This window comes from Sphaerodactylus townsendi, linkage group LG03, assembly GCF_021028975.2.
Source record: "Sphaerodactylus townsendi isolate TG3544 linkage group LG03, MPM_Stown_v2.3, whole genome shotgun sequence".
Lineage (NCBI taxonomy): Eukaryota > Metazoa > Chordata > Lepidosauria > Squamata > Sphaerodactylidae > Sphaerodactylus > Sphaerodactylus townsendi.
In genome coordinates, this window is record NC_059427.1 from 122,470,456 (window position 1) to 122,483,372 (window position 12,917).

Below are 12,917 nucleotides of genomic sequence, written 5' to 3' on the forward strand. Positions count from 1 at the left end.
TAGTAGCACTTTAACGACTAACAAGATTTTATTTCGGCATAAGTCTGCTTCCATCAGATCTACATAGTGGGTCCCAGCATTGTCTACCCAATGAGCACCCACCACATCAACCTGGCAAAGAACTCATCCACAAAAACTTACACTGGAATAACTCTTGTCTTTATTTGGAGTAATTCAGCAGTTAACAGCCTGAAAAGTCAGGCCTCAAAAGGACAATGCATTGGTGTTTAGCTGTGATGAGTATCCGAGCTATTTTGCGGACAAACTGTTTTCTCTCCACCAAGATCTTCCAGCCAGGTTTGATGCAATAGCAGAACTAGAGGCCCTTTTGGCTGTCTTCTGGTCCACCATTGGACCATTTTGGCTGACTCTCCCAGGGTGATGCAGACAATTCTGCAAGCTGCAAAGCACACTACCCTGTTTCCCCGAAAATAAGACATCCCCTGAAAATAAGACGTAGTAGAGGTTTTGCTAAAGTGCTTAATATAAAACATCCCCCGAAAGTAAGATGTAGCAAAGTTTTTGTTTGGAAGCATGCCCGTCAAACAGAACACCAGAGCATGCAGCTGTGGAGCGCATCTTTGGGAGCAAAAATTAATATAAGACATTGTCTTATTTTCGGGGAAACACGGTATATATCTCCTCAACCCCTGCCCATCCTGGCTGGTAAAAGCCAGTACAGATAAGGTATTGGGCCCCTTGAGGGAAATCATCAATCTGTCCCTCAGAACTGGAAAATTTCCCATTATTCTAAAGGAGACTGTCATGAAACCCCTCTTGAATAAACCATCTTGATCCTATGGACCTAATGAATTACTGCCCACTGTCCAATCTACCTTTCCTGGATAAGGTGATTGAGAGAGCAGTCACTGAGCAACTCAGACTTATCTGGATGAATAATCAATCCTGGCCCCATTCCAATCTGGCTTTCAGGCAGACAATGGGTTAGAAATGGCTCTGACTCCCTAAGAAATGACCTCCGGAGACACCTGGACTGACATAGCTCAGCGTTGTATTATTAGATCTTACTACAGCATTCAACTTGGTTGACCATAACAGCTTGACCAACTGCCTCATCAGTGTGGGAATATCTGGAACAGCGTTTATAGGGGCTGCACTTATTTCCCAAGACTGAAGACAGAGCGTTTCAATCAGTGAGAGAACCTTCACTCATCATGGGCTGGTGTGTGGGGTCTAACAAGGGGCAATTGTCTCACTTTTGTTATTAATATCTATTTGCACCTTTTTGCCAGGTTGAAATGGAGGTTTTGACTAGGGTGTCATCAGTACTCTGATGACACCCAGTTGCATCTGATGATGGATGGTCATCCAGATGCTGCACCAGTTGCACTGGCTAAATGTTTGGAGGCTGCAATGGAATGGATGAAAGAGAGCTGGCTGAAACTAAATCCTGCAAAAATGAATGTCTTGCAGTTGAGCCAAAAGGGGCATGTTGAAAATCGTCAGCTGCCATCCCTTGTAGGAGCTACAAGGGGGCAGGTGGAGCTACAAGGAGCTACAAGGGGACAGGCGGGGTGTGCTGTGCACCGGGCGCATGCCTGGGGGGTGCAGAAAATCACCCCAGGCCCCTCCCCTTTCCCCTGCTTCCCCTCACAGTGCCCCCAACCCCCTTCTCACACTTATCTTAGTTCCTTTCCTTTTTCTTGAACTTTTTCAGGCTGCAAAAGGCCTGTTCGCAGTAAAAACGACCTGAGGAACTACAGTTCCCACAAGACCTTGGAGCTCACAAGGTCTCCTGGGAAGTATAGTTCCCATCATGCCGTTTTTACTGGGAACAGGCCTTTTGCAACCTGAAAAAGTTCTAGAAAAATGAAAGGAATAAAGGTAAGTGTGGGAAGGGGGGCACCGCGAGGGGGGCCATGAGGGGGGAGGAAAATATAGAATGTGCACCGGGTGCAGTTTGGCCCAGCTACGCCTCTGGGTGCAGCTGGTTGCTGCATCATCAGTTAACAGCCTTGGCTCTTAACCTGGATACCTCCTTATCAGTGGAGGTCCAGGAGAAAGCAATCACACATGTGGCATTCTATCATCTTCACATATAGAGATCTGTTCAACATTCTATCATCTTCACCAAGTGAAACATCTGGCTCCCTATCTGCTCCAAATTGAGTTGGCCACAGTGATCCATGCAATGGTCACCTCTAGGCTGGATTATTGCAACTCGCTCTACGCAGGGCTTCCCTTGGGCTTGATCCAGAAACTCCAGCTGGTTCAGAATGCAGCAGCAAGGCTCCTTATGGAAGCCTTGTGGTGGTCGCACATATAACCTGTGCTGTGCTGGCTACAGGTGGAATACTGGATCAAGTTCAAGGTTTTAGTACCCACAAAGAAAGCCCTAAATGGCCTGGGACCAACATACCTTCATCAAGTCCCCCGATGAGCACTTTGGCCAACTAGCAAAAACTTGCTGGGGAAATCTGGCTGGCCTCGACCACGGCCAGGGCCATTTCAGCCCTGGCCCAGCAGAACGCGTTGTCCAATGACATCAGGGCCCTGTGGGATTTAATGCAATTCCCCAAGGCCTGTAAGACAGAGCTGTTCCACTAGGTGAATGATTGAGGCAGTAATGGTTAACATCTCTGGCCTCCCGCCTCTGCCCGCCCCCCCCCCCCCGTTATGAGACAACAGAATGGTTTTGTTTTCCCCTTCTTTTTAAGAATTACTGGGACTCAATGAAATTGAAGTTTTGCCGTCTTGTTTTAGTAGGCACGTGTAAAGTCTTTTTAAAGGTTTAATGCAAAGTAGGTATTTATAGTTTGTTGTATGTTTTATATTTATTTCATGTTGGAAACTGTGCCGAACCCAAGAGGGGAGGGGCAGTGTAGACATTTAATATAAATAATTAAGGATTTCATAGTTATGACTATGATTCATTTTGGACTGGTAATTCTTATCTCCCATCAACCCACAGCATCCCCCTCCCTGAACCTTGGACAGTTAGCAGCTCTTCAGAGATTGAAGACTGTCTGGCTCTTTTTGTGCTAAGGACCACCGTAGAAAGACATAACATTAACCATAATACTCTCCACAGCCCGTAACAGCATGCCGCTGGCACATGCCAAGTCCATTGCAGCATCTTATCTGTGGTGCCAGAAGGGTTTACTAGCCTGGATCAGACCAAGACTTGCACGTCTTAGAAGAATTTATCTGCAATTGCAAAATCCTGTTGTGCTCTTCCAAAGGACCAAATGCTCAAGGGCTGCTGCCTACTAAATCAGGTCAGTAAACACTAAAATGATCAGTGGAGCTTGTGGAAACTATTTCCTGGGGAGCTTTTCCAGCCAACTAGAGGTTACAGAGCCAACAGAGGAAGCAGTCTTAGCCTCTTCTTCCCTCCCTCCCTCCCTTTCCTATCCTATCAGTAGGGATTAGAGTATTTTAATAATCCAAAGCCATTATTAGCCTATAGAGGGATGGGCTGAGAACTCTCCACCCTCCTGTTTTGGAGAGAGAATCAGTCACTTTGCACTGAGCATTTTGTATTCAATGGACAAAAATCAAAAGAAGGAAAAGCAGATTGTCTCAAGGTTACTAGTTTCCTGTTATATTATTGAGAAGTTTTTAAAAGTTGCATTAATGGCACTGTTCTGTTACCTCTGCTTCCAGAACTTGAAAAGGAATATTACTCACAATTATTTCCTTTTCAAGTTATTGATGCTTTCTGCCTGGTACCTAAAACATGGTCGTTGCTTTGGTCACAGCCAGAATCCAAACTGTGCTCAAATATTAAACCAATTCATCAGCTACATGAATATCCTTTTGCATTCAGGATTCATCGCAATAATGTTTTCCACAGTGATTCACATAGAGATGTGTTCAACGGTTTTAAAGCAAAACAAGCCCATATTTCTGGACTGCTATCTACATTCCATTCCTATCGCTGATAGGGCGTGGGGAGAAGAAACAGGGTATGCAATTAGAAATAGTTGCATGTCAGACTCTCCTATATCAAACACTATCTTCCACTCCAAGAAAGCAAAACGATAACTATCCTCAGAGTATATTACCTTGCCCGGAAAAGAAGCAACTTCAGGTATTGTGAGAAGCAGTATAGCAGCTCAACGATCTACATCTTTCGTCTAGCTGTAGTAAAATAGGATAACTATTGCTCATTCTGAACAAGACCTCATCACATGAGAGGAGGAGAGATGAGCTGTGCTATTGCCACAGACCCTTGGCAGCAGGGGTCTGCAACCTGTGGCTCTCCAGATGTTCATGGACTACAATTCCCATCAGCTAATTGGCCATGCTGGCCAGGGCTGATGGGAATTGTAGTCCATGAACATCTGGAGAGCCACAGGTTGCAGACCCCTGCTTGGCAGGCTTGCAGTTGGGCTGGTTGGAAGAAAGAACTTGTCCCTGTGCTTCTAAGCTTATTGCACATAATCACACACAAGCTCTTCTGCCGCCAGCAGTCGTTTCTTGATTAAGCCTGTAAAACAAGAACTCACAGTGGCTTAAAGCCACCCTTCCAAAATTGCATGCATTATCCTAGATGCTATTTAGTGTAGATTACTGGGGAAGGAAATGGCAAACCTCCCCATAATCAAAGTCTGGCTAGTGAACGTCCTGATATGACATCACCCCTTGGGTCAATGATGACCCGGTGCTTGCACATTTACCTTCTTTATTCCACCATTCTTCCAAGGATTCAGGGCGGCACATGGTTCTCCCATCCTCAGTTTTATCCTTACAGGTTATGCTTTGGGGGGTTGGGTGGGGAATTGTCCCAATGTCACCTAGGTAAGTTGCATAGCAAGCAAGGGATTTGAACAGAAGTCTCACCCATCCTAGGTGTAGCACACTGGCTCTGTCTTTTCAGTTATTATTTTCAGACCTTTCCTAATACCCAAAACTGAATTTACCTGTTGTTTTGTTATTTGACCCAACCGAGCTGTGTTTGTGTGGGGGGGCTGGTTGAGAGAGAGAACGTACAGACTATTAGCCTATGAAGTTCAGTATTGTCTCTTCTGAGTTACAGTGGTTCCACAGGGCCTCAGGCAGGTAGGGGTATTCCATTTCATCTACTACCTAGTTCCTATACTATCTACTTATAAATGGAGATACCAGGGATTGAAGTTGGGCGCTTCTATATACAAAGCAGATGTTGTGCTATTGAGCCACACACGGGAAGTCTACATTTTCCATCGTTGTGCACATTAAATACTAGGATAGAAACAAAATAGTATTAGTCTGCTTTTCAATACTTTCTTAAGGCTGAATATGTCCATTGTGAGAATCAGCAAAGATCTTGGGCGTTCTTATACCTTTGTTTATCAGCTAGTAAGTTGTCCAGTTTCTCCGCGTGATTATATAATAACCTGCAATTTCCCTCCACTCCTTCCTTGTCCTCTAATAAAAAGACTATCTGTGTTGCTGAACCTTGTGTTACTGAGACTTCCACTTCTAATGTTCTACCATATAATCATCATTTACCCAAGTTACAGATTAGCTAAATAATACTGGAAGAACAGTCTCCTACCACTTTTTTTCCCAAGGCAAGGTCACTTTCTTGTTTGATAAAGGGCAACTCTTGCACAGTTTGGTGCCTTTGCTTTCCTCTCCTCTGAGGCATTTTGTTTGGTTAAAGACAATTAGCTTGATATTTATTGTCTATCCTGTGTCATTCAAAGAAACATGGCTGAGCTGATAATTATTCTGCTTTACAATGTTGCCCCAACTGCCAGCTTAAATATCCCAAACTAGGTTCTGCTTCCTGACCAGGACCAAAGTACAAGGAAAGTCAGGACCAGGTTCACTGGTGCCCATTATTTTTGTGGGTGGAGTGGAATGACTTAAAAACAGAGATCTCTGTATTGCATCCCTTCCCAATCTATACTTATCCATTTTGTGGCTTCGCCGGAGCAGCAGAGCCTCTCCTGCAAGCTGGGGTGAAAAACAGGAGTGATTCACAACAATTCTACCCCACCCTTTCTCCAAGGTGCTCCTTTTTCTTCTTTATAATAGTGAAATAGTGGGAACAGGCCACCGATGGAAGGGGTGAAAGCAACATTGAATGATATGTTGCATCTGACATAATCTTCTCAGATCTCCTTTTCCCCTCCAAGACATCAAACTTGGTCAATGGAAATACAACTCCAGATGCAGGAGTAATTGCAGCTTAGCCCAATGTCATATTCACTGGGTTGGCACTTGCCTTGCCACCACATTTGGATAGGAAGTTTCATCAGCATTTATCCGGTTAAATGGCTTTCTTTCTTTCCTTCAGGCAGCTGGCTGGTAGCCTATGTGGAGATTGGTGTGTTGGAGCAGTCACTCCAGCCATTACCAGAAAATAATATTTCTGACTTGGCTCAAGTGGCCAAGATTCAGTTGAATGCTATTAACTTAAAAATCCAAGATCAATACAAAAATGGAAAACTCATTTGCAGATTGAGCGCCATAAGTTGCTATAATCCAATGAGGGAAAAAATTCCTGGAAGAGAAAACACTTCATGTATCTCTACCCTGGTCTCTTCATATTTCTAAACACTAATGAGCTAACAGACAATCATATCAGGACGGATTTGGCTTTCTGAGAAGGAGCAGGGTAAAACTACATTTGCAGACTGTTCCAATTCTGTTAAGCAGATTCAAGCACCATTATGGTTCCCCTCACAGCATACCTAAAGGCTATAAGGTCAGAGGGACTGTCTAAACACAAACTCCAAGATTTTATAAGAGATATAAAATGAACATACACACATAGTCCACGTGATTTTTTCCTTTTCATAAACAGACTTTTTTCTTCTCGCATTTGACAGTACAAACATTAAATCAAGAAAATAAAACATTCACGGAGGAGAATAATTTCCACAACATAATGTAGACAAATGGAAGAGGGAAGCAGGACTGCGATTAGAAAACATGTCATTTCAGAAAGTGAAACAGTTTTATATCAACTGTTAATTGAGCATTATTACTGAAAAACCTGATGAGCTCAAGCTCTGTTGTAATACACTTGGTTGTTTTCAGTTGCCATGTTAGGCCAGAAGATTTGTCTTTCCTACTCAGAAGAAGAACAACACCCCCACACCCCCGTCACCCATAGCCAGGACAATTTCTGAAGTTTTCTTCCTACCGCTTTCCTTCCTCAGACTTTGTGTGTAACAGAAGTATTTGAAGCTAAGTGAGGCAACACAACAAAAGTCTTGGTATCCCATGAATGAGAACCTCACTATTGCTTGCAATCTCTTCGACTAAATGGTTATCCAGAAAAGTTATAAAAAGTTTGGAGTGTTAGGAATGGAATTCATAATCAGAGGAAAATGCAACCTCGTGGAAAAGGAAGTTTATTGACTATCAAAAAGGAGATCAGGGAACCAATCTTTTAAATACTCTATGTCGCCCTAAATCTATAGTCTCCCAATCAGGTATTACTATCCTTGTCCAATCAGATTTGTCTGACACGAGTCAGCTAAGAGCAACAACTTAGACTACTTTAGGTGTCCAGCTTTAGACATTCTTGAAGGTGATGCTCTTTAAAGAGTAGTAAGAACACTTTAGATGCCTTTGGTACCTGCAAAGCTTGGCCAGAACACAGGTTTTCACTAAAAACAGTGCATTGGGGGTGGGGGGTCGGGGAGAATATCAGCATGTTTCTCCTAAATGTAGTGATGAAGACAGCACTCTGCATTGGCTCCGTACTGGTTTCAGATTCACAGATCAATCAACCCTCTGCCCACATTCACATGAAACCAAACTAAATTATTTATAGACAGTGTATAAAAATGTCTCATCATTCTCTTAAATTCCCCAAAATTGTACAGGTGCAATCATGACATTTGTTTTCCTTCAGATTACACAGGACAGAAAAGATTGTGCATCCCCAGGCTAAGAGAGGGAAAAGGGGTAAGGGAGTAGAGGGAAGTATCTCTCCCCAAGAAACTGGAGGCTGATGGTGAAAGTCAAGGAAGTTCAGGTCAGATTTTGTGGTATTGCCCTCACTTCTCCTCCCGGCTTGGGGATGAAACACTTCAGAGGTTGCTGAAAAGTTCATTTTTCTTGCTCCAGTCCATCTGAGGTGCCCTTTTGCTGGTGCGCTTCTGGTGGGCACGTTCCTTGGCCACTGCCAGGGGGATGTCCAAATCAAGCCCTGGGTCAGATATAGAGCTTCGTTTCTCCACCTTCTCCTGAGAGTTGAGCTGCAAGAATGACAGGACAGCAAATAAAACTAGAGTTCCCAGCAAACAAGCTCCATTTCTTTTCCTGCCTCCATGCATAGCCCAAGGCCACAAGCCAGAGATAGACATATTATGGCGACAGCATATGGATGGGCAAAGAAATGTGTCTGTATTAATATAATTTGACAGGCCAGGCAAGTCTTTTACACAATTTGTTCTGACTGGAATTACTGTGCAGCAAGAAGGAGGAGGAGGAGGAGGAGGAGGAGGAGGAGGAGGAGGAGGAGGAGGAGGAGGAGGGAAAAAGAAGAAGCAGCAGCAGAAGGAGGAGGAGGAAGGAGGAGGAGGAGGAAGCAGGAGGAAGAAGAAGCAGCAGCAGAAGAAGCAGGAGGAGGAAGAAAGGAAAAAGAAGGAGGAGGAAGCAGCAGCAGCAGAAGAAGCAGCAGAAGAAGCAGGAGGAAGGAGGAGAAGGAAGCAGGAGGAGGAAGAAGAGGGAAAAAGAAGAAGCAGCAGCAGAAGAAGCAGGAGGAGGAGGAGGAGGAGGAAGAAGAAGAAGAAGAAGAAGAAGACAAAGAAGAAGAAGAAGAAGAAGAAGAAGAAGAAGAAGAAGAAGAAGAAGAGGAGGAGGAGGAGTAGTTTTGGATTTATATCCCCCCATTCTCTCCTGCAGGAGACTCAAAGGGGCTTACAATCTTCTTGCCCTTCCCCCCTCACAACAAACACCCTGTGAGGTGGGTGGGGCTGAGAGAGCTCCGAGAAGCTGTGACTAGCCCAAGGTCATCCAGCTGGCGCATGTGGGAGTGTACAGGCTAATCTGAATTCCCCAGATAAGCCTCCACAGCTCAGGCGGCAGAGCTGGGAATCAAACCCGGTTCCTCCAGATTAGATACAGATTAACCTCCTACACCACTGCTGCTCCTAGAAATAGCTAAGGCGAATCTGGGGACTAGCTGTGATTATGCCCAGCCTGACTCTGTGCACGCATGCAACTCAGAACCCATATGGTACACCTCATGTCACTAGAAACACCATGGGGTTCCTAAAGCCTTCAGCCACTCATCCCAAGGCAAGATACAGGCCTCTGCTTCAACAGTGGACTGGACTGCCCTCCTCCCCCATACTGGGGACTACGGCTCCTAGTGTAAGTGTCTGGCATCCTAGGAGTTATACTTCCCAGAATGCACCAGGCCCCCTCAGTCACTGACAAAAATAAGCAAGGCAATTGTTGTGTGGTGGTGGTGGAAAATGAACCAAGCAAATTTGATGGAAAATCAACAAAAATGTCTATCCTGCCTTCTAGCCCAGTAACACTCAAGACAGCGTACAAACCAAGTAAATACAACATGACATTGTTTGATCCTATGAAACACATGGAGAAGGTGCTCATGGACATGGGTCCTGTCTCGCTCTTCTCTGTGCAATGCTCTCCTCAGGACCCCTACAAAGGGAATGCTGATGATTGTGGGACTCATTTGGATAAAAGCCATATGCAGCCTTAAGGAGAAACGAGCAAAATCACTCCCATGTCACTCCTGTGCCAGCAGAAACCGGGCTTGTAGAAGAGTAAGATGAGGCTAATTTAGCCCAATTTCTTCTCTTCATTGCAGTTTCTCAGGCTGGACCCTTTTTTCTTCACATGGGTACAAGGAAATTTTGGGGGGAAAGGGAGAAGACAGAAAGATCTCTGAGCACTTTTTATGGTCAGTGAATTAAATGACTGTTGGGTTTTGACTGTGAAAGCTCAGGGCAGTTGTTTATGTTAAATTTCCTTTCGCTCATTAATCCTAACAGAATGGCCACAGAATGGTAACAAAACTTGATCCTACAGATGCCCATAAAAAGCTGACATTGAAGAACTATTTGCTCCTGTTAACTGGCATCTAGTGGCATGTTACACAAGTATATAGGAATTGTTTTCCCCAGAGACATAATTACAACACTGTGTGTATCAAGTGTTGCTACTCCCTTCAACTCTGCTCACCTCTGCCCCACAGCAGCTGCACTGTGCATGTGTCAACCTGCTGAAGCATGACACTATCCAGAAAAAAACTCCTACAACCCACCAGGCCTGTACAACACAATAATTTCAGACATGGACTCCTACATCTAATCCTATTCACTTTTTGCCTTGCTCAGAGAAGCCACAGATCTAGGCTATATTCACAAGACATTTTCCAGAATGTTAACAGAATCCAATGAAGTTTGCCAGTTGTTTTGGGCCACAAAAATCTTGAAGACAATTTTAGGCAAACAATAGGCCTCAAGGGCTGCGTTGTTCCCAGTTCCTGCAAGGGAAGTAATTAGCATCTTTGGAAACAGGTCCAGATATTCAGTATCTCAGGAACTATGCCCAGCTTCAATTAAGAGCCTGAAATTTATTCTAGGCACTCAGCATCAAATCTCCTTTTCCCCCCCCCCCCCCCCGCTTTATTGCAGCAAAAGGTTTGGCAAAGTTTTAATTCCCCTTTTTGACAATGTAAAGCAAAGTGTCTTTGACCGACAAGTCAGACCTCAATTTCCCACCACTTGAACTTTGTGGGGAAAACCCACTCGCCACTCCATAGAACACTCATACACAGTGCACTCGGCCTCCCTGAACCATCTTAGTACCCAGATCATTTTTTATACCTCATTGTGAATTTCGTTCACAGAGGGGGAAGCAGGCAAGTGCTCGGGGCTAGGTGGATTTTCATAGACATGCTCTGGCTGTTCATCTTTGCTGTTCTCCTAAAAAGAGACCAAAATAAATTCATCTCTGGTAATTTACAGACAAAATCAAGTGAGTTCAATAAGACAATTTCAATTCCTACAAATGCTCAGTTCAGTTTACAGAGGCCATTTCCACCTGGTTTATCTGCCATGGGTTCAATGCTGTTGGGAAGTGGGGGTTTTGTGTTCACCTCACAGCATTTGGCTACTTCCAGGGATTCTCTGGCTTTTCTCTATTCTTTCTTAAACCCGGTTTGTTGCAAAGTTTGGGAAAGACTGCAGTAAGGCCTTAATGGCTGCCCAGTGAGTGGGAAAGTTTGGATCCTCCCACCCGCCTGACAGCTAGTTTCCCTGCCACTGTTCCTGCAATCACCATTTGCTCTCACTGCAGCGGGGGCTTTTAAAAATCAGGAACTCAGTAACATCATAGCAATATAATGAGCTGTGTTAACATCAGGTTCCCCGAACTCCCAGGTTTCATTAAAATAAGTCTATAGCCCTTTCATTGTAAAGATACAAGGGAAAAGACACATTGCTGCAAGGAAAGGAGCTAGCTTTAAAATAAAATTAAAAGTGGGAATTACGCTCATTGTTACACACATTGCTATTACAATATTCAACTGCCTGTTCAAAAAAACACCATGAAACCTGAACAATCCCCAGGGGAGGGGGATGGCCACTACCATCAGTGGTAGGAACACTGTGGGGAATCTACCATATGGAAAATCCTACTGCTGCTGCACTGGCAATGAGGAAACCACACAAGCCTGTTCCCCTGTGGAAAGGACCAGAGATAGAAATGGAAAGATGTAACCTAACTGATTGGGTTGGAGTAGACAAAATATAAGCCCAGAGCAATCACAGGAAGGATGATTCCCCTAAAGCTCCCTCCTCCTACGCAATCTTGAGCTTGGGAGAGATGGTCCTTCAGATATGTGGGTCCCAGGCTTTGCATGGTTTTAAAGGCTGTAACAACAACCTTGAATGGAGCTCTGAATCTGGCAATCCATAAAGCTAGACAAGATGTTTTCCTAACAGTTACCTTCTGACAATCAAGGCTGCCACAAGTCAACCAGCACACACCAGTATTGTATGGCAGCTGGCACTTAAACATGGTATACAACAGAGAGAGCTGATAAGCAAACGCTAAAGTAGCATAAACTGCTAATCACAGGTTTTTTGTTTTCGGTTTTTGACCAAGCCGAGAATTACAATATTGATTTCTGGAGAAAATAAACAGTTGATTTTCAATTGAAAGTTTAAAATTTAAACTGAATGCACGTCATCTTGAAAGGAATAGGAAGGACTTAGGGAAGACAGATCTGCCCTTGCCACACCAGACATATGAAAGTCAAGAGCACGGACAGAAGGAGTTCTCCCAATTCATCAATTCTGGAAGAAAACTAAATTGTCACTGATACTCAAAAGGTACAAACCTGGCTAATGGTTGCAACTGCACACTTCCTCCTATTACAGGTGAAGCATGGCGGATAATTTCTTGTTCCTGGAAATATTTGATTAAACTCCTAATTTGTTGCAACCTCTGCATGCAATAACTTGGGCAAATAGGAGTGAGATCAGAATACTGAACTATTATTTATTTATTATTATTTATTCAATTTGGTATCCCGCCCCATCCCTGGAGGGCTCATAATAAATTAATGTTTATTATGTCTGAAAGCAGACAGAAAAGAAGTTTGGTACTCTACAAAACAGCCTTTTTGGCATCTTAAGAGTAATCAGCTCTAGACAAGGAAGAAACACTGCTCTCCCCACTCCCACCCAAGAACCAGAGCACACATTCAGGCCCATTTGTGGCCTTTCCAGCTGCTGATTTTCACATGTGAATGAACCATCTCTCCTGTTTTGACAGCATTCAGTGCATTGTGCTGTGGAAGTGAGATTCATCACCGTGTCACGAAACCATGGCCACACTCCCTAATGATAATTACACAAAAAGCAGACAGATTCCAAAGAAAGGAGTTTACTATATTCATTGATCTTATCTTTAGTCTGGCAACATCCATGTTCCACCTCCTAATGGATATTTAAAAAATTTGCCCT

The 12,917-nt window shown here is 43.9% G+C and overlaps 1 protein-coding gene across 1 annotated transcript in view; it reads right to left on the minus strand.

Moving 5' to 3' along the window:
• Positions 1-6,736: 6,736 nt before the first annotated feature.
• The window catches only part of SLC9A3R1 (SLC9A3 regulator 1), a 60,447-nt gene continuing 54,266 nt past the window's right edge, over positions 6,737-12,917 (minus strand). Inside the window, exons 5-6 of the mRNA XM_048488003.1 lie at positions 10,773-10,871; positions 6,737-8,165 (exon numbers count right to left, since the gene is read on the minus strand). Of these exons, the coding sequence (XP_048343960.1) occupies positions 7,998-8,165; positions 10,773-10,871 (267 nt within the window). The 3' untranslated portion in view covers positions 6,737-7,997. The remainder of the gene's footprint in view (positions 8,166-10,772; positions 10,872-12,917) is intronic.